A 25,728-nucleotide genomic window follows, 5' to 3' on the forward strand; every position below is an offset into this window, starting at 1 on the left:
TTCGTAATCAGGATATTATATTTGCCATTTATTAAATCAGAGATATAATACACAAGCGATAGTTAACATTTATGTATAATTTATACAATGGGCGATTATTCATCGTCGTAGTAATTCAAGTCTTCTTTATCATCCATCTTTTATACAGATTGTCGCTACTGGTTATCGTCAACAATTTACCTAATCGTGTACTGTACAATTGATTATTTCGTTATTATTACGTATCGTCACCCAAGATGAAAAACCACTTTCGAGTCCTGAATTTTATTTCTTCGAAAATCTAATACTGTTAAAACAGCAAATGGGAGTGAGTCCACCCACGAGTTGCTCGTTTGACATTGCCCAATAATTTATTTTTCATTATTTCATTCGTGAGTGATAAAAAAATCACAATTTTTCTCTGATTAATTATCCCACGCACTAGAACTCGGAGAATCCAATTTTTTTTCACTCGAAATGAAAGTCGAGTCTAGTTCGACCATGAGTATTTCAACGGTTCTAACAATTTCGACTGGAGATTCTGTGCACTTTTCACTCGTGAGCAGTACATAAAGAACTGATTTTAAAATGAGGTCGTTCAAGCCCAATTGTGAAAATGAAATGCTCATTCGAGATTATTTGGGTGCTGGCTCAGAATAAGATTAGGTTCAATTCAGGAGCAGTTCGAGACGTTTTTACTCTTGGGCATTAATACGTAGAAATATATTATACATATATAAATAAATGGAGCAGGCATTAAATTTTTACGTGCCTGTGAGCGAGTTTCTGCGAGTGAGGGGATTTTAATAAAAATTTAAAAATTCTTTCGAATTCAAGATTCCTTGATATTTCCTTGATAAATAATGAATTTCATTTCATTTTTCATAATCGCGCATGTATTTTCACACGACCGCATTAAAGCGATAATAGTATTTCTGGCATATCTCTCCCTGTCAATCGAAAGCAGCCTGGCGCTAGTGTCAGAAAATATGGGAAAAGAATTCACTAGATTTTATTTTTCATCGCACCCCTGCTCTTGTTTTTTGAGATCGAGTATGTTGATGTGTTTTTTTTGTCTTTATTAATATATATTTTTATATACATATATAATTGTAACAGTTAATATAACTTCGAGTTCTAATTACATCGAGTTTTCATTTGAAACGCCAAATATCACAATCACGTTAATTCATTTACTCATCATTTTCAAATATCTACATTAATATGTACAAGTGTGCGCGTGGGTAATGAATTTTTTTCTGGCGACGAACTTGGATCACGGCCTCTTTTTTTCGTCTCTCGCGTCCGCTTCTCTCGTATATATATATATAAGACATATTAATATTTTATGCATACACATATGCATTATATGCCAAGATAATTTATAGTTATGTTTTCGAAAACACAGGGCTCTCCGATATTTAAATAATTATTGCACTGATCGAGGAAATAGTTCAGTTTGTAAACTCGTTGAACTCGAAGCCATAATAATCCGTGTTAATTCACTCCGAAAGTTCGGGAAGAAAAAAAATCGTATTTCCGATAGAAAGAATAATCTTCTTCGCGGTATTATTCTTTCGAAACAGTACGGTCACAATCCATAGGTGGAGAAAAAAAATGTCATTTCACATACTCGAAATCCGTAGAAAGGAGACGATTGTCTATTTTTCTCGACGCAATCCGACGAGCCGGAAGTGTCTTTGGGTCTCTTCCTTTTGTCGAAAATCACTGGCGCACACCTTATAGAATTTAGTTTCCGCCTCGGCCAAAACCACGAACTTATTACGTGGAAATGGACCGGAAAGTTCCGAGTTTCGAAGACGAAATTTTGCGAGAGAACGAGCAATGTCCGAGAAGAATATTGAAGAGGAATAGAGCGTGTATATCTGTGGGTGGAAAGGGGGCAGGGAAAGAGAGAAAATGAGGAGGAACCGGAGGAGGAAGGTACGGAGGAAACAAATTTTTCATAAAAGGAGGTGAAAAAGTGTAGTGTCTGGTGGAACAAGTAGATATTGACCAGAGAAAAGAAGCCACTTCATCCCTTTGTTTCTCCCTCCCTCCCTCTCTCTTCCTTTTTGGTATTATCGTACGTCGAGTTTCCCTGCGGGCAATGGCTACTGTAAAAAACACGATGGAGGGAAGAAAGTAAAAAATTCAAAATGAAAAAGAGTCGAGTTTTTGCGGAAGCTTTTCGTCCTCGTATTTTCCTTCATTTCAATGGGATTTCCTTCGTTTTTCCACCATTGATATTGTGCGGAGAGAGTCGTTGGTTCTTGTCGGACTGTGCGTATTGTTCGGCGAGCTTTTCTTTTTCCCTCTTCGGTGGCTCGTATTCTCGTTTTCGTTATCTCACTTATAGACACACACGGACGTCTGTATATATATTGAGCTGGCGAGCTAACGCGATCCCGGGCTCACTATATAGCGCCACTCCTAGGACAGAAAGTCCTCGCGAAACGCGCGCAACCTCTTTCTCTTTTCCTCTCTCGCTCTGTCTTTCCCTCGGCCCAGCGAGAGAAAATCCTCATCGCGATGCCGCCGTGGAGCCCTCTCTGCGCTTGTTCCAAACCGCCCCTCTATAAACCGTGGCCACGCCTGTTTTAACCCTCGCAATCCAGCGTCTCTTTTCTCACGGTCCGTACTGTTGCTCGAGTTCCCTTCTCAGCCTTTTAGCCGCTGTCTCACCACCACCGTCCATCTCACCATCGCTGCAACCGTCTTCGCCCTCCGCTACGACACCCTCCACTTCCTCCTGTCGTCTCTTCGCCGTCGCCATCTCAGCGGCGTGCTTCTTTCGCCATTTCGTTCGACGATTCTGAAACCACACCTGAAACATTGAGATGGTATTAACATTTTTTCTCTTCTCGGCGCATCGAGCATATTATTTTCAGTGGTAACAGGTTAAACGAGGATTATTTATTTTATATTAATACAAGTGGAATGTACTATCTGATTGAATTCAAGCAAATGGTAACTGTCCAACTTTTGTTGGACATCAATATTTTATGAAGGAGCAAAAATAATGGAGCTCCATCGATTTCTACGCGTTGTTAACGCTGCTCTGACGAAGTTTGCCATCGTTCGAGAATTCAGGGCGGTATATGCACCGGAAACGAATAAAAATGCGAATAACCTAAGTTTTTATTTGTGATTAATGAAAAAAACGTTGGATTCAATGAGGGTGGAACGTAGATTAAATTAGCGTCGAGCGTGTACGAGAATCAATAGATCGTAAGCTGATTTGGGAATCGAGATATCGAGTCATTAATTAAATCTGGTGGATGATCGTCGGATTCCCCGAGTGCATTGTCCTCGATCGCGTTTTACTCTCTCACTCTCTCGTTGCACTGCTCTTTATACCGTTCTCTCTCCCTCTCTGTGCGGTTGAAAGCACACGCGACTCAATCAACCACGAGCACACATTGCAATGGAGCAACGAGTGTTCCCATATACGTGTCGTAGAATACGAACACGAACACGAACACACACACACACACACTGACTCGGGTATTGAGATAGGAAACATAGAACGAACCCTCCCCGCAATTCACTTGGATCTCTCCTCTCTTGTTCGCCATACGAGAGACAGAGAGAATAAGAGAGGAAGCTTCGGTCTTCCTTGTCGAAGCTCCGGTTACTGCCAGAAAATTTACGAGCGGGATAATGCCTCGACGAATTGGCAGGCCGTAGAGCCTAGCAGCGAATCCATCGCCGTTGAAAGAGAGAGAAATCGACAGAGCGAGAGAGAGAGAGGAAGAGAGATGAAACCGCGGCACACCATTCATTGATATAGTTAATACTTGGTGGGCTTCTGGACTGAGCAATGAAAACGGAAGGGATGATAGGGTGGAGGCGCGAGCATGTTGCTCGAAAACGCGCACGCCCTTCGACCTTGCCACAGATACATCACCATCAAACTACATGATATATATCTTTACTCGTAATATCGATATTCCAATTGAAATGGGAATAGCAATTGGCTATATATTTTCAGTGGGAGAGAATCAAGACACCGGCCACTTTTCTTTTTTTTTTCATTCGACGTGAAAATTGCACGCGGGACGACCCGAGGGATTGAAACTATGACATTTTTATTGGACTCGTTCGAAATAGAACAATAGAAACAAGGAACAATAAAAGAAGGAATTTTTTGGCTCTTTTGGAACAATTATGAACTGCTGTTCCAATAAATTAAACGTTTGCACAGTTTCTTTCGAATGATCGCGTGTTAAGAGTTTTTTGTTTACTGAGAAAAAAAAAGTCATGGGAACAACGAAATGTGGCATTATGGGGTGGCTTAATACTTTTTTACAGGTACGTTATTGCTCTTAATTTCTTTATACAATGAGCAGCTGGCCTCTCGAATCTGCCTGTCTATTTTCACGTTTGTGATCTTTTCGTTAATGTCAGTTTTCTTTTCGCTCTGCATTCGGCTGCACTTAACTGCACTGCATCGTATTTTTGTAACAGCGAAGAAAAACGACGCAGAAACGTTGTCGATACAGTGGAGTTTATTAATGATCGTTCGCAATGTTTTTCATCACACCAAAAAGAACTTTCACTTGTAGAGTTTTGAAGAAAAATTGCGCATGTTCATTATTATTCTTCACAGAAAAAGTGCAGCGTAAAAAAAAGTATTTGCGGTTGTGCAGTGTATGTTTCGAGACGCATGTTCGTCTGGGCTGTCGTTGTCGTCATCGTAAAAACTCATGTCCCAAGCACACAGCAGGTGTCCCGTAGCAAACGTTTAGTGAAGCCACAAAAGAGGTTCTGAACGTGACTCCCGGCTGAGAAAACGTCTTAGTTATTTCTCGCTGTATTCTGCATAGAGAATCACGCGGCATTTTTCCCCTCGCAAAAACATTTCTAAATAGAACGTGTATACACGAGCGAGGGTCCCCGCTGACTTTTTGGCATATGAAAATTCCACGAGTTGATACCGCACAGTCAATGTGCTCCGAGAAATCTAACACAATGATACATTTCATTGAGTTTCTACGTATTTCGCACACACTCATACGTTCACTCAAACTTTATTTGTTCCTGAACGAGCAAACGACGTTTCTCCTGCTGTCGCATCGTTCGGTGACAAATTTCGCGCCTTTTTCGTGGTCCAGTATCTTTCTATGATTCGACAAACAGTTGAATTACTTCTCTGAGTTGGTAGCCGTATTTTTTACTATTCAAAGAGAGGGCGAGAGCGAAAGATGGAGGAGGAGCTGAGAGGAAGGTGAGGGGTGGGGTTCAATTTGTCGAATAACTGAATTGTAGAACGGTCGATATTTCGAAATTTTAAAAGTTGTGATATCAGTTTGGAAAAAAATAAGTAATTCGAAATTCTTATTCCCGATCGATTATTCAGCAGATTGCGTGTTTAATCAAAAATTCCTTCTTTGAACTCATATTTACCCGAAAATATATATTTCAATAGTTTTCATTTCGAATGCAATTTTAACAGACCATCCGAATGTCAAAAGTTCATATTTTCGAATTCAAAATGGAGAGTAATTGTTTTACAGACAGACCAGAATATAGAACAGCAAAAAATCGAAAGTGAATTTTTCGAGCCTTTATAAAACTTAGATATGCGGAATAGCGATAGCTCGAAAAGGCGAAAGTCAAAATGGCGATGTTTAAAATTGGAGATCACCGGTATGAGTAAGTGAGTGAGTGAGATGCGTGTATTGGAGCTCCGCTGCATTTCTTTATTTTGATCGATCGACTTTCTAACGTTTCGCTATTTTGACCGTTCGACTTTTTGGTGTTTCAGTATTTCAACCTGAGTAATATTTGGTCTTTCGTTATCATATTTTCAAAATTGTGAATTTTCACAGTATCGCTGACTGTAGTAATTTATGAATCGAAAGAGTGATAGTTGAATTTTCGAAAAATCAATATTTTAATTACCGTCCTATGGGCGATTGTTACATTCTATTTTCGATGTAAACGTTCTTTGAACCCTGCAGTTTCTGCTTTATTTATTTTCGGCATTCAAAGCTCTAGTCGAATCTATCCGTCTCCATATTATCATTCGAAGTTTATAAATTCGAGATTTTAGCTGTTCGAAATTTTAGTCATTCCAACATTTGATCCCCACCCGAAGCTGAGACCTCAATAGACAGGATGGTCGATTTAATTTAGTCGCGTGAGAAAATTGAGGGATTCGAGAGAGGCTGGGAACACATTTTGGGATTTCTGTACAATATCAAACACACAAGCGAGAGTCGCGCGAGATGATTTCGCGCGTTCCGAGCCCCGTGATAACTCCGTCTCACTTAAGGTGCCCCTTTGCACCTATAAAGCTCTCGAAATACATACTGGCGCTCTCTGTGTCCCCGCAACAATGTATTTAATTAACGTAACGGGCGTCAAGGGAGTTACAGTAGCAATACGAGCGAGAGAGGGAGGGAGAGAGCAAGAAAGAGAAGGAAGGGATGCGAGGGGCCACCGTGCTCCATTAGACCCGCAAACCACCCCCGACTCGAGCCACGTTACCTCGGTACCCCCTTTTCGTACCGTTTGCTGCGAGACTATTTTATTTGATTCGCTCCGCAGCCTCCCACTTTTCGATCTTCTTCTTTTTCGTTCCCTGCACCTGCTCTCTCCTACTTTGCCCTGTTTTGCTTTTTTCTTCGATATTCCTCATAAGTAAGTTGCATCGATCAAAATCCTCGATTTTTTCACAAATGGCAATGGAACAATGAATTTTCTACCTTCTTATTCAATATCCAATAAGATAAACTTTGAAATTGAAACTTGATGGAGAAAGCATTTGAATTTACGAGGATTCAAATTTGGTATAGAGTTTTTCATGAATCTTCGAAATATTCAAATGAGCGTGTAAATTCATGTGAGTCTTGGCACCGAATTGTCATTGCCGTCTTATAAAGATTTTTCGTTACTTTTCGCCTATTCAAATATTCATTACAGTAAGCACGGTGAATTTTTTGTTCGGTTTTTATGAAATATTTGCGTTAAGTAAGAAACTGTGGATTTTTTAAAATCGAAACATCGCAATCAAAATCCTGGAAACGAATTCCAAATACAGTGTTTAAACGTGTTTATTGCAGGCTTTAAAGAGTCCTAATAAAATTTCCATAAATCATAGCACGTAACAGCTCATGTTTTAATAATGTAGCAAGTACAGTGAATTATAATTTGTTGTCTAAGGTGTTAATTGAAGGTTGGTATACAATTCTCATAAAAATATTAGCGCAGAACCTTTCTCAATGAAACTCTATCTTGGATTATAGTCGGACCCGCATTATCCGGTGGTTTTCCATGCATTTGAAAATGTGTGAAAGCTGGTAAAGGGGGGGGGGGGGGCACACGAATGCAGCGTTGAATCGGTGTGAGGAGCGTCATACAAAGCTTGCGCGAGCGCTCCTCCGCCTCTTCCTCCTTGATTTCTCGGTACTGAGAGATCTCGCGCTGGCGCACCCTCTCACATCGCTCTCCCACTTTATTCCTCCAGCCTCCGCGTGAGAGAGCTTCACCTCTTCTTGCCCCTTCTAGAGAGCTTGCTCAATGGCCGCCGCTCGGCTTTTCTCTTTGGAGGGCGCGCGGCGCGAAAGAGAGAAAGAAATGAAGAGCGCGAGGGATAAAAAGGGAGAGAGACGCGGATAAACAGACAGTCAGACGGAAAGATTGAGAGTGAGGGAGAGAGGAAGAGAGTGAGAAGTAAAATTAAAGATATAAACGTTCTCCTCGCTTTCCAAGCTCTCCACACGATCGAGCGAAAGACGCTAAACGGATTAAAAAGTAAACGGCTCTCGTAAAAGTTAATAGCTCCTCGGATGAAAATTAAAACACTCGACGGAGCGAAGAAAGCAAAAAAAGAGAACGAGAGAGCGCGAGGGAGGAAGAAAGAGAGGGACGCAGGGAAGAGGAAAAAGAGAAGGAAGAGAAAAGCAAAAGGTGACTCGAACGTTCATGGGGGATTAAGAAAAATAGACATCTGGGAATCGACCGCGGTCTCGCTATCGGACGAATTAATGTTTTCTTCTTTCACTTCCGTTTTTATCTCCAAGCTAAAAAGAAACACACCCCAATAAACGCCCAGGAGGCAAAATTAAAATAGCCTTCGAGGTGAATTTTTCTTCACCGACGATCCATTTCAATTTTTTTTCTCTTATACCTTAATCATTCAAACAATATTAAATTCATCGCGACGAATAATAAATTTTTCCCATTATAAAAACTAAAACAATCAATTCGTATCCGCAATACAAAGCTTTATTACGTTCTTCCTTATTTTTTGTAGCCGAATCGTCATATATTTGGAAGGTGGGACTGTTGTGACTCATTTAGCCACGATAAATCTTTTCGTTGAGCGCTCACCTCGCGATGTAGCAACGAGGCAATACCCACAACTTTATTGGCGCGTTTCTCAACATATACTGATACGTCTTAACCGCAATTCAGTACATCTACAGCTCTATCCACGAGGGTAAACACAATATTGGTTTTGAAATAATAATAATAATAAATAATAATGATATAGTAATAATAACATCCGACCATATTTTATTCTCCGTACTTAATTTCTCCAATATATATATATATATTTGGTTGTGCGACCACACCATTGTACAGAAGCGCAATAATACTCATGGCGTTTATGATGGTGAGGTTGTTCTCTAGTGCGTATTCCCTCTCAACCATCTCGTACTATAAACGTCGATACATCAAGCCTTCGCGTTATTAGCTGACCACACCGCCACAAATCTCTAATACACTTTCCTCTCGATTTTAGTGCGACTGCCTTAATATATCCGAATTTCTGGCCACGCTTCTCGTCAACAACGTTTTCTCATTTATATAGACTTTCCAATCTCGACGACTTTATTTTTCAAAATAGTCTTGAAATTGAATCCAGCAGCGACTTGTACTAAGCAAATACGATATTTCCATAGACGAAGAGAAAATTTCATTAAAAACTACTATGGTGCTATGGATAGGGTTCTATGTCGTAATATTTATTAATTCTTACGAACATAGGGAGTAATTTTTTGTGAAGTGACTCGATGAAAATTGATGTGTGATGTCAAAATAAATACATCGGTACACATGTATACCGGTATATTATCGTACAATCGCGAATGAAATTCTGTTGTTTACCGTTCAACTATAAATTTCAACTGTGAAAACAGTACTAAGCACAGGAAAACGGTATAATAATTCTACTTGACGCAGTTCGTCGTCGAGTCAACACAAATTTTACAACGTTTCCTTGGTGAACTGTGTATAAGAAAAAATAGCACAGTTTAAACCTTTGTCACAGCAAATTACGCAATTTAAAAATTTTCATTCAGAATTGGGAAATTACAATGTTTTTGGTAAAAACCTTCAAAATGGGCGACATAGAAACCCAATATCATGGCAGCATAGTAATTCTTACTATTTTTTTCTCTCTCCGTGTATTCATAATCCCAACAGATCGACATGAATTCGTGGAATTTACACTTCGAATTCCGGTTCGCGATCGGCAAGTTCTAGATCGTTTTCCACACGTGAAAGGAAACTGTTTTATCGTCATTGAGATACGTTTTTGATGGTGTTTTTGAAGCTGTTTTTGTGGAACTGAGCTAAGGAACTTTGGAATAATTCGTTTCCATTGGAAAATCTACGCAAAAGCGAACCCGCGTCGTTGGGTAACAGCGGGAAAACATACGCAGCATCCACACAACCCTGTCAGGATTACTCCTGTGGTTTTTTTTCACCCCGTCGTATTAGTTACGCACGCGTGTTGTACCACTGCTGCGATCCCGAGTGGAGGGTGTGTTTGCGGCGAAACAACCCTCAGTCTCTCCATACATTTATCTCTCTCGATCTCACACAAACACGCACGTATCCACGTACCCCGAGGCGCAAGCTCGTCGCGCCCAACTGTTAGATTTATTAAATCAAGATTATCTAAGCCCTGGTCACATTGTTCCGTAAATCCGTGTCCATGTGTGCTCACCGTATTATATATATATGTATACTTGATAGCGTAAAACCGCACTGATGCGTTAGACGCGACACAAATGTAAGAAAATATAGATTTTTTCTTGAACGAATTTTTTCGATGAGCATTGCGAAACTGGGGCCAAGTCGATCAAACTTTTCTTTCCATGATAAAATGGGATGGAAGTTTAAGATAGAAACGTAGCTTTATCAGCGAGTGCTCAAATTACAGACCAATAAAAGATTGAAAAATTCGATGAGATTTAATTTTTTATCGGATAAACTGCCACAACCACGTCGTGTCGAATTTATCGAATAAGGGATAGAAAGAGATATTGATAAAAATGTAAAACGGGAGGGTTGCCTCAGATGATCCGTGGCGAATCACTTTTTTTCGCTCTCCTTCACCGCCTACTTTTCTGCACGCCACACGACTTTCAAAGCTTTCCACATCGGTTGCTTTACTTTTTCATTCAGCCGCGGAGAGTTTGAACTTTCTTGTATCAAGACGAATGTTTCAAAGTTACTGAGGGTTCTCGAGACAACGTGGATTTGAACGTGTTATGCGTTCATGGGTTCGATGAGCGGTCTGGGGTTTTTTCGGCATTTTCGGAGTGATAGAAATTCCATTAATTCGTAATGATACTCCCTCGAATCTCATAACGTTGTAAAATACAAAAATGTTTCCGTTCAATGCCAAGCTTCGAAACCCCCGCTTCGTTGGGTTCCTTGGAACGTGCCGATTTCGTGTTACGCAAATCGGACGTTTTCCGTGTAGAATTCTCGGCTCCCCGAGTGTATTTCCAAACCTGTAAAATCCTTTAGCGAGCGAGCGAGTGAAACGTGTGAGTTAAATAAAATGGAGTAGAATTTTTCTTCTTTTCGAATCCATAACTTTCCGCGTTAGCAATGCGCACCGGAGTGTCGATATATTTCGAGAAGTTTTCGTCACGCAAGGGTAGCGGAAAGTGTCGAGAGAATAAGTAATACGCTGTGATCAGAGTGAAAAGAGGAGCTATAAGAAAAGGAAGGGAAGTGAGGCGGTAGGTGAATGACGGAAGATAGTTTGGCGAGAACGCGTTTAGGGATATATATGGACGAAGTGGAAAGAGATCGTTGGAACGTTCAAGGATCTCCGAGGTCTCTCGATAATGCGCTCCTCTGTATTCCGTTCTCGTACATCGGCTCCCCATATCGATATGTTTCATACCTCGTGTCTACTCCCCGGCCTGCCTCGTCCCTTGGTCCTTCGTATCCTCGTATCTTGTGTTCCGTGTTTCTCGTCCTCAGTTATCGGAAGCCGTCGGGACTCGAGGAGAAAGCAGCTACTGCGAGATCAAATGGCTTCACCGATTCGTGTTATCCCCCCTCTTCGGCCCCGCCGCGCGCCAATATTCTATTTTTATTCCTGAATCAAATTTAGCATCGGGAAAATTTTATCGGCCGTCTGGCCTCTCTTCTCTCTGTGCTTTCGTTCTTCCTCGTAAACATATTTTCTCGTCCTTTTTCCTTTCTCTCCCTGCGCCCTCCGGCGGGCTGCACGTTCGAATACATTATCTACAAACAATTGAATATCAAAGACGTATACGGATCCGACTTCTAAAGACGTAAGAGCTCCTCTCGCATTTGAATAAGGCTCACAAACTCGCTGAATGAGAATAAATGTTTTGTCAATCACGTGGCCTGGAATCCTTGAACACGCAATCCAGTCTCGGCGTACATCCAAATTTTCTGCTCTGTGTATCACAGCAGTGCATTCGTGCTACGAAAAACTTCGATAAAACTGAGACCCAAAGTGTCGTGTCTCGCCAAGACGATATTAAGTATTCTTTGTCGAGTTAATATAAAAAAATTCATATAGAAATCCACTTTTTTTGCAAATCTGTTAGTTCCCTGAGTAAATAGGTTCGAAACTATAAAAGCCATTCGAATCGTGCTAACAGCAAACTCGACCAGATAACGTCGAAATCGTTTGCTGAGCTTTTGCACTCAAAATACGCGACTCCTTAATCGTATTAGAGTCCATCCCGAGCCATTGCTTCTAGAGAAATTAGTAGCTTCGATAGACGTACAACGATTTTAAAATTGTGCACACCCACGATTAAGAGAAAGGCAGGGAAATAGTGCACGCATTTATATATACGTATATGGAGTTAAAGTGCGTGTCGCGATGGCGCGTTTAGAGAGATATGTGCGTGTGTGTGGGAGGAGGTGAATGAAGGGCGAACACCGCCTGTTGGCGTGATTTATCACGCCGCACGCCGTGCCATGCCATTGCCCGTACAGTATACCACCATGATGATACATGGTTCGAGAGCAGCTAGCGCGAATGCTGCCACGTTGCTTTGCTATAGCATATAGAGTTTGCGACCGGTGCCGTTCCGAGGGTTGCCATATTTCTATATCCACGGACACATCGCTCGTCAGCTGACAGAAGGGCACAGTGGCTACGTCTCCGCACGTCTAATTGTCTGATTTACGTCCGTTTGTTGGCAACCAGTCGATTTATAGGCAGAACTATTGATGAAGCACGTAAGGCATCACCGGATGAGTTTGAACACGGAAAGTCATGTGCATTGTGCCCTTTTGATTGCTAACACTTGATGCGAACGCTCGAGCAACACTTCACTACTGTTACTTCCTCCCTGCCCTTCGCCACACCCTCGCTCTTCCTTTACGCTCCCCCCTCTTTCTCACTCGCACTGCGGAAAATCTGAAACGAGCCCTGCACGTACTAATTGACGTCATCGATATTGGTGTACGTCGACGAGCAGATTAGCCCGCCGTAAACAACCGCGTGTACACACGCCTTCAACCTGCTCCCGTGTGGAACCCTCGTCTCAACTCCTCGCAAACTCTCTCGCTCAGATCGAAAGGAAACGGTTTTTTTTCGCGTCAGACTTCTCTGAAGTTCATTACGTCTGACATTTGGAATAGTCTGCGTCCTTGGAAAATTCATTTATACTTGCATTGGCTTGGAGCTAGGAGTCGCGGTGTTGAAGTAGGAGTACTGGATGCACGTGCACGTCAGTAGATCTTGGACCGTGCCGAACCAACAGAACAATTGTTGAGTTAACTTTTGTATGAACTCTTGAATGAAAGTTTAGATTTAGATTCGAGACGAGAGGAAATTAATGGGAAAGCGGATATCTAATCATTTTTAATTCTCGTGAGACGATGACACTTTATGTTTAAGGAATCCTTGCTGTAAACTTTTTACGATGCTGAAGTTTCCAGCGTTGGAGTCCAACGAAATGATCTAAAAAACTGTCCAATAATTCCAGTAATTCTCCAATTTATTTCCTGTCGAATTTATACTTTTTTCAATCTACACAATTATGATTCGTGAAATAAAAAACTGATGGATAAATCATTTTATTTTCATTCATTTCGTTGGACTCCAACGTCGTTGGAAACTTCAGCGTCGTAACTTTTTTCGGTATTGATTGTTCCAATATATAAGAATTCGCTTGGAATTCGGAAAAAAAAATCCTTAAATAATATTGCTCCGAATACGTAGAATTAATATGACAGTCGTAAATGACGTGAGACTCGAAAATATTGCAACACATTTGTGTGTCAGAGAAGAGTAAACGAAGTTTCGTCGGGTGAAAAACTCCCTCGGGGTGTTACGCTATTTAACTCAGGAATTCGCCCTTCGATTATGCCCCAACGAGAACCCTATTAGAATGTAATCGAGGGGGAATAAGCGACCACCCCCCATCGTCATCCTTAGCGAAGGGAATCGTTAATACCTCGTGTCGATGCGGACTCTTTTCAACTCTCTTCGTTTACGACTGATTGAGCATTTTCACGCTTGTTTTTCCAGATCAATTTTTCCCGGGACGCTCGCTAAGTGTATAGCTGAGGCTTTTGTCACGAAAAAATACATTAAGAACCTTACGTCGTATCAATAGTTCAATGGTTCCCAAATAAACTGGGTAATTAGCAGAACAACAAAAGTTCAACCGTCTTTCGTCACGCTCAATTAGCCAAACTCCTTTGTAAAATAAGTGCAAGCAACTTTTTTCAGTTGATTATTCAACTACGCTTGCTCCTGTATATATTTCAATCAATGATCATCAAATGAAGATTGAACATTTTTTGGTAAATTCAAAATTGTAAAATATCGTGAACACACGAGGGAGCTTTTGTTTCATAGTTTTTCTCGCACTGTCGTACCGTGAAGAGTTACTTTGGTTACCCAAAACGCAATCTTTCGAGGCGTGTCTTCCCCGTCGTAGCTTGCATCTATCCAGAGTGTTGACGATATGCTTTATAAAACGAATATACACGCAAACTCAGACACACACACACACACGTGCGGCAATATAAATATATAAATATGAGTGGAGCTCGGTGAAAGGCGAATCGCAGTTTCCCGAGGAAATCCGAGGTAATTGAATGCCGAGACCCTCCCACTCTTCTAAAATCCCTCTTTCTCACTCTTTTTATGTGCGTGTATACAGGCACATCGCTGAGATATTGAGACCGAGAAAGGCTTAGACCACATTATTTCACGTGCCAAATTGAGGGGGTTACGTCGTTCTGTTTGGTAGCTATCGATCTATATACCCATACAAATCTCTCTCTTTCTCACTCTCTCACTGTCTGTATGTGTATCAGAACTCGTCTTCTTTCTTCTCTCTCTCTCTCTCTCTTTCTCTTCCTCCGAGCCGCTCCCTCGTACCCCAAGAGCTCTGAATTTCTCCCCCTCTTTGGGGTGTACTTTCAACCTGAAACAAAAAGCCTTCGCAGCTCTTCTCGCTCTCTCGTTCGCGCATCCTGGTTCGCTCATCCCCCTGGCCATCATTCACCGGTGAACGGCTCCAGAGAGGAAAGGAGAAAGAGAGCATGAGAAAAAGACTTGTAGCTTTCAATAAAAATGTAAATATGGCCGCGTGGAACGAGCCAATGACAGCGCTACATCGACGCCACCACCGCTTTGCCCCTCTCTTCTCTACGAGAGAGACTGCGGAGAGTTTTGCGCTATAGTATGTCTATATAAATACACATATGTCCGATGGCGATGCTGTATTGGTGCTCCAGAAGCATCACCGCGATATTCCATCTCTTTTTCCGCGTTATACGAGCATCACGAGCAGGAGGGAGACCGCAGAGAGGGCGCTGCGTCCGAGTTGCGAGGACTCTGAGGGGTTGAGGCTTATCAAGTGCGAACCGATCCTCCCATCTCACAAGAGTTGCAAAATATTTCCATCAAGAGACGTTTCTTCGATTGAGAAATGAAACTCCGTCATTATTATTATAGGAGACGCGATGGTAGCTCACCCAAATACACGTGCCGAGTGCTCTGAATCAAGATACTCTGGTGTCCAGCTAACTCGTATCTTTTTAGTTTTAACGCAGATTTGAGCACACAGAGGGATCACTTTTTTTAAAAAATGAAAATTGTGGGATGAAGCTGAGAAAAAACTCTTCTTGTATATTTCGAAACTGGGCACAAGTCTCGTCAACGACGAGAATAATGTCGCAGTTTCTGCACATTAAAGCACGTTTAATTCTGCTCAATATTTTCTTCTGAGGAATCTAACAGTTTATACGAATGCAACGAAACATATCTTTGTACAATCAGACGCGAATGATTTCAGGAAAAAATATTTAAACCCTTCGAGACATGGATTTTTTTTCGAGTGGAGAAGTCTGATCAAGGACTTGAGGAAAATTATCTCAAATGTTTTTCGAATAATGGCGATCATCGAATTCTGAGTTTAAATTTTCAACACATTTTCAGTGGAGCATTTTTAACAGTGCTACCAAAATTGGGTCAAAATAATGTTTTTTTTTCCACGATCAGTAGAAGGGACGATATCCTTAGCGAAATCAGTAATCCGATTTTCACATCCGACCATTTAATGTATTTTTCAAATTGCGTATATTGATTTTCGTCCCTATTGCTCCAAGCGCTGATTGAGACTTAGAATTCATTTAATTTTTTTCATTTCGGACACACAGAACATTAAACAACAATCAAGAACGCGGAATCTAGTGAAATAGGCATTTAAAAACGTAAATATTAACAAATATTTGTCAATCATCATTTCTCTATAAACGGATCCTATAAGATTTGTGAATTTATCAACGAGGATGACGAAGCATGTTTCGCCGATATCTCGATTTTGTTTGTACCCCCCCCTCAAAGTTTTCGTCTTCGCGGAGCTTGGACGCGTCTAATAATTTGTTGAAGTAACCAAAAGGCAAGTAGATCAAGATTTATTGCGTCTTACCTTGACCTGAGATTCGGACATTCCAAGAGCATAGGCGAGTTTCGCGCGTTCGGGTCCGGCAAGGTACTTGGTTTGCTCGAAAGTTTTTTCCAGAGCGAATATTTGTTGTCCGCTGAACGTTGGCCTCGTGTGTTTTTTCTTACCGCCCTCGTGATCGCCAGCCCCGGCGCCTCCGCCGGAGCCGGTCATGGCTTGTTGGCATCCGAGTTGCTGTGACACTGTGAAGTAGCAAAACAGTTTGGTGAAGGATAACAAAAATAATAATAATTTACAGATTATACAAATCAGAAGAATTTCCATAGCTCGGTGAATGAGCGAGGCAAGATGGGGGGTTGCAAAGACAAAAAAGGAAGAGAGAACGCAGAGGCAATTGAAGAGGAAATCTTCTTTCGTCGGTGGAACACACCCCCGAAAAAATGGCGAAGAAAAAAGGCTTCGCCGGATTTTTCCGTGTTCAATTAAAAAAAAAAAAAAAAACGAAGAAAAAATCATAAAAGAAGAAGAAGAAACGTAATTATGAACAGCCGGCACTTGAGCTCCCGGGAAAAAGGGTTGCTATCTGTGCCTCGTTGGCGATAGAGTGTAGGGGGTTGGAGAGTAGTACAGCAAAAGAGATAATATGTATGTATACATATATACATTATATACACATATAAATGAGAGAACAGAGGAGAGCAAAGAGAAAGAGTTGCCGTAAAATCCTTGTAACGTAATTATGTTAGCTCGCTCCATGTTCGAGGGCAAAAGAGCTTTCCGAGTAAGAGAGTATGGGATCTCTCGTTGAACGCACGCGCATTTAGCCGTTATAAAAAATTCGTTCAACCCAGAATTTTGTTCCTTTCTTTTCCTCGAAAATATTATAACCCCTTTTCTCTGGTCCCACAGGGTCGCGATGAGATTGCGCGCACTTTCACGCGGTGAATGCCGTAATAGATATTAGTGTATACTCGTTTATTTACAACCTGTATATGTATGTATGTATATATGTACGCAAATTTGTGCTATATAATGCTTTTAACCCCGCGGAATTGCTACGAACTTCTCTATACTGTAAATTAAGGTCCCCCCTCGTTCCTTCATCGTCTATATACGTATATGATTATACAGCCATATAAACAACTATACACATAATGTATTTCTCTACCGTACTATAATGTATTCACCGGTGCACTACATTTATTTCCGCAATTTGTGGGTACCCTAGCGGCCACGCGTGTGAGCTACACCACGTTTCGAGTGTGCTTTTGCAATTTACGCTCATGAACTCTCGCTCTGGGCTACGTTCGAAGGATTTAGTCGTTCCATCGTTCGTTATACTAGCATATATGTGTGGGTACACGTGCCAAGACTAGTGTTTCTGTATGTGGAAAATAATGAAAATCTTCATGACGGAGATGCTATAACAATGGTACGATTTAAGAAATTCTTGCTACTGGAATGAATTATAAATATTTGTGACCTTTCGTGTTATCGAGCCAGATTTCTCTGGTGGAATGATATGAAAAGCTAAATAGCAGAAGTTCGAACGTCGATGATATTAAATTCCCTTCGATATCAATTAAGAGATCGTATAATAGCTTTGAGTGTCACATGGTAATTAATCGTAGGATGATAATAAAAAAGTTGGCTCGTATTATTTGCCCTCTCGCATCATCAATTAAGAGTCGCCTGGCTATTATATTACTGTGTTATACGCACTGTGTACAGCTCTTCGAGCTGCTGGACATTGGCTGCTACTCTGTTTAATGGCGTATGTGTGGACAAGGGGTCTCTCTTCTAGTTTGTAAAAGAGCAAGAGAGAGATGAAAGAGACGAGGATAAGGACCACCCCGGAGTGTGGAGAGTTTTCGTATGGAGGTTCATATGCGGAAAGAGAGGAATCGAGGCAAAGAGAAAGGGAGAGAGTGAATGAGAAGCAAGTGTCCGCGAGGGGGCGAGGTGTGTGGCAGGCAAAGGCCTGCGGGACTTTAATTTAATAAAGCAATTTGTAACGGAATACGGAACGAGGCAATAATGGCCAGTCGGCAGAGAGGGTTCTAACGAGCTGCTTACCACATCCCGCCGTCTCTCTCTTTCTTCCCTCCCCTCTCTCCCTCTTTTCTCTGCCTTATATGTATATTATATATATATACGAAATATCCTGTATCTACCCGGATACGTTATTATAAGCGAAATAGAACCAAAACTCTCGCTTCTCTCTCCGATATGCATTCATTTTTGGTCCAGCTAGCTCAACACCGGCCATTCTACACCACCGAGAGACTTCCTGCCTTTTCCTTGTATGCACACGTATTACGATATGATAATGTATGGAGGATAGAATGGTAACTCGTTCGCACACATATCTCTTTATGTTCGCGAAAAGGTCGAGTACACATCTGCGACGAGTACGGTAGTCTCCTTACGAGTTGAATTTACTAATGAGAAAGATGGCTAAGAGCAGAAGTAGGAAGAGAAAACAGACCGGATACTCTTCTCCCGTTTATTAATCCGTTGGCCCCCTCATCGAGTGCAACATTTGGTTGCTTCAGCCAGTTTTCGCTAAGTCATTACTCCATCTCGTTCTTCTGCATATTTTCGGCCAATATTGACTGCATCATCCCTCTTTTTGATGGCCTTCAGAATGGTTGAATTTAATCGTTGGAGAATAATGGAAACATCGAACGTTATCCGTAGTGTTTTTCGAAGGCACTATCGAACCATATGCAGTCCCACTTGTATTCAAGAAATTTATTCGCTCAACGAGATTGTTTGGGTTCTGAGTTAACGTATATATATTGTTAATCCTGAAGATTTTCAAACATAAATAAAAGACCGATTGGGAGCGTTACGAATATGGCAGTTCAATTGGAGATTCAATCAGAGACAGAATAAAAGATCATGAAAACGCGATGCTGATAAAACGATTTTTGGAACCATTCAAGATCAATAGTTCGCGAAGAAATATATCTCGTTGGCCGGACCATATTTTCCGTCATAAATGAGAGGACATGTCGAAGGAACGAAGTCTGGAGAATTACCAAGTCAGCAAATTTTTCATACCGTACGACGTTGAGCTGATCCTGTCGAATTTTCTCTCACACATGTCCTCCATAGATATAAAGAACAAAGGCCCTGGATGACCAAGGAAAATGAATGAGAATCTTCCAGTCTCCATTCTTATATATAGCAACGAGGAAAAGATACAAGAACGTTTACCGTACACTCGCTAAAAGAAAAAACTCTGAGGATCAAGCTCGGTAGTATCGACATATACAGATACATGACATTCATAACGTTATGGGCTAGTACCAAAGTGTGAAAACCGTTCGAGGGCTGTTTTTATCGAGGATTGGCGGGCGCCGAGGGCATAAATAGAGGGTTGGTGTGACTCCCGTGGCGATCGTTTGTTCGCGCTTCATGACGAGAGAGAAAAGGCCCTCTTAGTACCGATCCAACAAGCGAATGCTCCAATTCGCCTTTCGCTTCTACTCTCTTTCTCTCTCCGTTCTCTACGACCGAATACACATAAACTAACTATAAAATATCGTACGGCGTTCCGGGACAAGCCATTGTTATGGATGGTTGGCACGTAAAAAATATTGCTCGTCCAACAAAACCAGGCTGCGCAAGCAAATGAAAATACCTTGCCATTAATTATAAAAAAAGTAAACAATATATTGACGATAAAGTAATCAATATTTTCAATAAAACCAGATAAAAAATGTGCGGCGAGATAACGATGACTGGACAATACCTGAAGCGATCTCGTCGGATTGCGGTTCGAAGACGTCTGATTCCAAATACTGGTTCACTTTAGTCTGGATCATTCAGCAATATAATGGCACCTTTTTCTAGATTACCAAGTTCGACGAAGAGATTTTTAAGAATATTTCATATTGAAGAAAATCGTCTTACACCCAGTACAATTGTAATTTCCATTATTCACAATCAACCAATGTGTTTCATAAATTTCTGGAAATTATGTAGACGAGATGTCCCGGATATTCCGTCGAGATAAACCCCAACCCTTTGTCGGGGGTTGCGGTGCCGAGTATAACAAGTTGGTGGTCCAGGAGCTTTGGTTATATTCCCCATCACCAAAAGTTCCCTTCGCGCAGCACACGCCATTTCATGCGGCATTCTGCGTGTAGAGTTATTCGCACGAGTGTGGGAAGCCACTTAAGAGGTAGGACCGAGACCAATACCATATTCCGCAGCTTCCGTCTGTTACTCGAGTGAAAAGACCGTCGGGTGCGGCAGTACGAGACTGAGAGGATTCGTGAAACGTAGGCTGGGAAAAGGCAAATTTCTCTGTCTCCCCTGCCCCCCACTCTCTCTCTCTCTCTATCTCTTTAGGATTCTCTCATAATATTGAATACATGATATCAGATCCGAAAGGGTCTCGCACACCCGGTGTGACCTATCGAAATGATGAGTACGCATGTCCAATCAACCGTGTTCTGGACGTGCTTCTTTCGTCAACCGCACGAATAGAAAACCATTGAACATAAATAACTTGAAAAATAATGTTCAAAACGACTTGGATTATTTTTCCGGTTGGTTCAGTAGAAGTTTTCGATAATTGCATTTGAATTTTATTTGCATTATTATAGCACCATTGGGTCACTGAGGTGGTACCGAGTAACGTTTTATCGGATTGGTTGTCCTTGGCATGCTCACGAACATGAGGACAATTAAAATGCAGCATACTCACAGGAGTGTAATCTAGCTCGCCATGCCAATGGATCGCTGACCAAGCCTTGAAGTCCTGGCCAATAAACGGCAGGATGACGGGGTTCCGTTCTCTGTTGAAATTGTCCGATTCCTGAAATTTTATAAGTGACAGGAAATTTACGAATCACGAATGTTTGGAGAATTCGAGCTTTTTATACCTTTACGTTTACGGGAAATTTACAGGAAGCTCCAACACGTAGTGTTGGAATTTCAAGCAAAGATATCCGACGGATCACAAACAGGTTCTAAGAAAATCTGGCACGTAAACACGCCTCATATGCAGAAGCCGCGATCTCTATTATAACGGAAAATTCCAGCGAATTTCGTTTTCGTTCGGACGAGGTGTAAAATCTCAAATTGAACAATTTGGAAAAACCCATCGTGGACTCGATCTCTAGTGAATATTGGGTCTCTATATCTTTCTCTCCTCCATTATGAGAATACGTGATTCCGTTTTTCTTTCCTCGTGTTCATGCAGACCCTTGTTTCTTCGATCTAATATTCTCGAGCCCCAACCCCGAATTGGCACAGAGCCTTTCGGAGATTTGAGATTGGGGAGTACCACGATTCGGTTTTACCATAGTTTGAATTGATTTTTAATCAAGATGTTTCAAATAACTAAATCTACAGCGAAGATCTTAATGTCATTTCTTAGCTGGAGCCTTCAGTCTCGCTCTCCCTTAAATGAGCCGAAATTATCACGCTTGATTGGAACCATATTTGGTTAACATTCTCTGTGCTTTGAAACTATTTTAATCGTCAGAATCACAATTTCATGACGTCCGAAAAAGTATGATTTATGATTCGTCATTAGAACGTGTTAATATTCCACTTTCGGCACAAATGAGTTAAGTAAACGATTTGCAACAAGCTTGTGGCGAAGCTGTGAAAGAATGAAATGACAAACCTGCTGAGGCCGTAAACCCGGCATGCATGGCGTATCTCGGTGCTGCGAGATGTTGTGGATGAGGCGCGGGTGGTAATCCATGAGTAGCAGAAACTGGGACCTGAGGATGATTGTTTACAGAGGCGACGGGCCTCGAAAGAATATTATCGATTCCATGAGGGTTGCTACCGACGGATGTGATGGATGTTGCCGGACTATGTTTTCCACTACCGGTTGGGGATGATTGTCCTTGTGGTTGGGTGCTACCGAGGCTCGCGCCTCCGCCGACTAATCCCGTGAGATGTGCAGCAGCGGCAGCTTGTTGCTGTTGCTGTTGATGGAGTTGAACGGCGTGTGCTTGTTGTTGAGCAGCGGCTTGTTGTGCGGCTTGATGTTGCTGTTGTTGTTGATGGCTCCGTTCAGCCATCGAGTGAAGTGCAGCTAGTGGTTGGCTGCCGAGCATTCCACCGCCTGCAGCGCTTAGGTTTAGAAATTGCAAGACATGGGGCGATGCTGCTGCGTGAAAATCATGGAGCCAAGCCGGTCGGGGAGGAGGTGGCGATTGGCTGGAAGCTGGTGGTGGTGAACACGAGCCCAGCGAAGAGCCAGCCGAGGAACTGCGTTCGCCGGGATCAACAAGATGATTTCCGGCACTGTTGGTACTGCTTCGTCGATGAGCGTCGCTCAGCGACGACATTCTATCGCTTATCAGTGTATCAATTACGTGGGGATGTCGCGGTAAACTCGTTTGCTGTGGTTCCTCGTTGCTGCTCACGCTGTTACTGCTGCTCGAACGTCTCGTTCTCAATCGATTGTATGAACTAGTGTGATGGGTGTGGTGATGGTGATGGTGATGATGGTGATTGTTGTTTTGATGACTGTGGGAATTGTTGAAGTCAATTATTGCCTCGATCGACCTTCGATGAGTCGTTTCCAAGTTCAGTATACCGTTGTTTGCGTTAGATTCGTCGAGGCTCGTCGGGCTACTGTTGTTCCCACTTTTCTCACTGCAGAGTGTCTTTGCTACATTGGTCACGGAGCAAACCATCGCGAACCGCGCATAATAGTACGCTCGTGTGGCTTTTTTTCCAAGCGTTCAAACTCGGCCGATAAGTTGACGTCTACTTTTCGTCCACTCTTTACCGAATGTTTATTTTAACAAAAAAAAAATATCATCAGACGTTGTTTCATCGTTGTGAACACATTCGTTTCTTCTTGCGCGTTACACTACACTTAGATTTTCAGTACCTCGTGATTTGGACTCGATCGAATAATTTAAAAATCCTGCTGCTGATCGTTAAAGCTTACGACACTGTGTCACTCTACGATTAACAATTATATCCTGGAACCGGAACTACGCACTAACTTTTTCCAACGGATCGTCAGAGGTTCCTAGCTCGCAGGAAACGTTTACGCGGTTTAGTAGTTACGATTTTAAGATAGCGCGCACTGTGCTCAAATCACGAAAGCATTTCCGGTACATAAAAAAAAAAAAAAATCGAAAAGATGCATTTGTTAAAAGAACTTCAACTAAATTGGCACTGTTTTGTTTGTTTTTTTAAGTTCGTTAAATAAGCCGAGGAAATTTTTCCGTCCGTTTAATCGCGCAACATCGGAGCTCACTCCCGGAGCAAATGCGTGAATGAGATCGAGCAAAATGCGGATCCGACTCGCACGGGGGTTGCATCGACTGTCGTACACTTCTGACGAGGCGTTCGCTGCTCTCCGATGATCCGGCGGCACGTTTGCTCTCCAGCATCCCTCGTATCTCTGTCCCTTTTCATTCCCCTTCTTCCCGCCCCTCAGTCGCGCTCGCGCTCACTCTTTCTCTCATCGCATGGCACTTCCGCAAGGAGAACAGCTCCGATAGGAGAATAGTGAGTTGTGGAGTGGGAGCGAGAGAATGCCGAGTGTTTGTCCCGTTCGAGGTCGGAGCATTAAGGGGGTAAGTAGGCGGTTCCGAATTTCTCATTGGTCGTGGGGAAACGCTATAGCGGAAGAGCCTGTCCTCGTGAACGTGGATACACGCGAGGAAGGCGGGGCCTCTCAATCTCGCGTTAGCTTCTTGTTAAGCGTCTTTCATTGTGTGTTTAAACTCGTAATTTATGATCCCGACTGAATAAAACAAGAGGCTAGGGCGCAGTGGTTCCCTTTCTCTCTCTCTCTCTCTCTCTTGCTCTCTTGCTTTTCCACATATATAGAGATGTACTAATATGTGTGTGTGTGTGTGTGTATATATATCGAAGCGTCTAACACAGGACAATTCAGAGCTCTACACTCATAGCAGACCGACTGCTACTAGTGCCGTCCTCCTCTTCCTCATTCTCGTTTTCTTCTCATCCCAGCAGCCCTCCCCTTTCTTCTCTCTTTCAGCCCGCTTCTTCACGATCCTCATCATCTTTCTCATTCTCCACCTACTCTCTCGTTTTCCTCTTCTTATTTTGTCCTCCATAATATACCTACACAGTCACATCGAGCCAGAGATTCTCTCGCTGGACCGAGTTTGTTCTCCATCTCTCCCCGATTCCCCCATCCCACGCCGCCAGCAAGCCGGAACTCTCGGCTGACCAGTAGCACCACTCGACAAAATGCCTACGAATACATACTCCAAACTCTGCGGATTCTATACTCGCTCCTCTCCTATATATTCTTTTCCTGGCATCGGACCCCACCAGACACTTTATACAATACTTTACTACTAACGTTACCATTAACTTTATCAGTTTTATTCTCCGACACCTATAGTACCTCATTCAAGTCGGTGGATATTTTCTTCGAGGTTTAGGGGCATCCACTTTAAAAGAGATACCCGCCTGCACTGGTGCTTCAAGCCCCATCACTGCGAATTTAATCACCGTTTATTCAATACATCAGGGGGGTTCTGATGATTTTATCGTAACACTTAAGAATGAACAATGAACATGCGCTCTAATCCACGACACACCTCACGGACCTCGCAAAACATTGATTCTTCGAGCACTTGCCCTTTTATCAAACTTCGGATAAGTTTGACAGTTTTGACACTGTTTCTCGTTACGAATGGTTGACAAAATGGCTATGAAAACTCTGACAATCATAACGATTCGTTATCAACACTGAAGCAGTCATTTAGGTCAACGATATTTCCGTAACAGCTAGCATTTATAAAAATCCAACTAGGAATTTTATTTCCGGATCCATAAAAGTTGTAGGTAATCAATAATTCAAATCTTTCAGGTAGCTAGTGCTGACAACTTTGTATTCCCAATACATTTGAAGATTCTCCAATCAGCATATTAGTTCGTTATACTTCGTTATACTTTAAAAGAGTTTTTCTCTAAACAGCCTCAAAATATCCAGTTTCTCATTCCAGATTTGTCGCCTTGGTAAATTTTTCTGACCAATTGTATTTTCTTCGCGAGCTCAATAGTTTCGTCTACCACCGTACATCTTAGCAGGAAAGATCTCTTATCGTGTCTTATCATATCACCATAAATTCGATACCGTCCTGTGCACCGATTACCAATGGGATTGCCAGGCTAGGCTCTCAGGTATTTACTACATGCATCCAGATTAAGTAAACCCCTTACCTCTCTCTCGCTCTCTCGCCCCTTGATCTGTTCCGAACTATTTCTCTCGCTCTCGATTCGTCGCTAACAATACGCCGGACACCTTGCACTAGATATCCTCGCGAGTTAGAACATGTATACTACAATGCTACGGAACGTACAGATATACTGTAACATGCATTGTCTTCCGTAACTACTATAACTTAGCAGCCCCTTTGGAGAGTAGGAAACCAGAGACTCGATCCTCTCTCACCCTCTTCAGGTTGCACTCCAGTCGCAATACGTTTCAACCCCGTTTCTCTAGCACACATACAGTCGGAGAGACATACATGTAAGTATACAGAGACAGAAACTACTAAGAGAGGAAAGATAGAGAGTTAGGACGAGAGAGGAAAAAACAAGTTGT

At 42.1% G+C, this 25,728-nt stretch overlaps 1 protein-coding gene across 1 annotated transcript; it reads right to left on the bottom strand.

Annotated features, from left to right (window-relative positions):
• Nucleotides 1–22,822, bottom strand: HGTX (HGTX homeodomain transcription factor). The gene is made up of 4 exons (XM_043419306.1): nt 21,796–22,822; nt 20,869–20,979; nt 16,173–16,390; nt 1–2,806 (listed from the first exon to the last, which is right to left on the bottom strand). The coding sequence occupies exons 1-4, from the start codon at nt 22,820–22,822 to the stop codon at nt 2,609–2,611; spliced, it is 1,554 nt and encodes a 517-aa protein (XP_043275241.1). The 3' UTR covers nt 1–2,608.
• Between the last annotated feature and the right edge of the window lie 2,906 nt (nt 22,823–25,728).

This window comes from Venturia canescens, chromosome 1, assembly GCF_019457755.1.
Source record: "Venturia canescens isolate UGA chromosome 1, ASM1945775v1, whole genome shotgun sequence".
NCBI classification, from domain to species: Eukaryota; Metazoa; Arthropoda; class Insecta; order Hymenoptera; family Ichneumonidae; genus Venturia; species Venturia canescens.

What these genes read in the sequence shown, in the direction of transcription:
- HGTX (XM_043419306.1), bottom strand. Translation starts at nt 22,822, where the DNA reads ATGGTTTGCTCCGTGACCAATGTAGCAAAGACACTCTGCAGTGAGAAA. An exon ending in GCGAGCTAGATTACACTCCT is followed by an intron (nt 16,391 to 20,868) that starts GTGAGTATGCTG and finishes GCTACTTCACAG; the next exon opens with TGTCACAGCAACTCGGATGC. An exon ending in TGTCCGAATCTCAGGTCAAG is followed by an intron (nt 2,807 to 16,172) that starts GTAAGACGCAAT and finishes TCAATGTTTCAG; the next exon opens with GTGTGGTTTCAGAATCGTCG.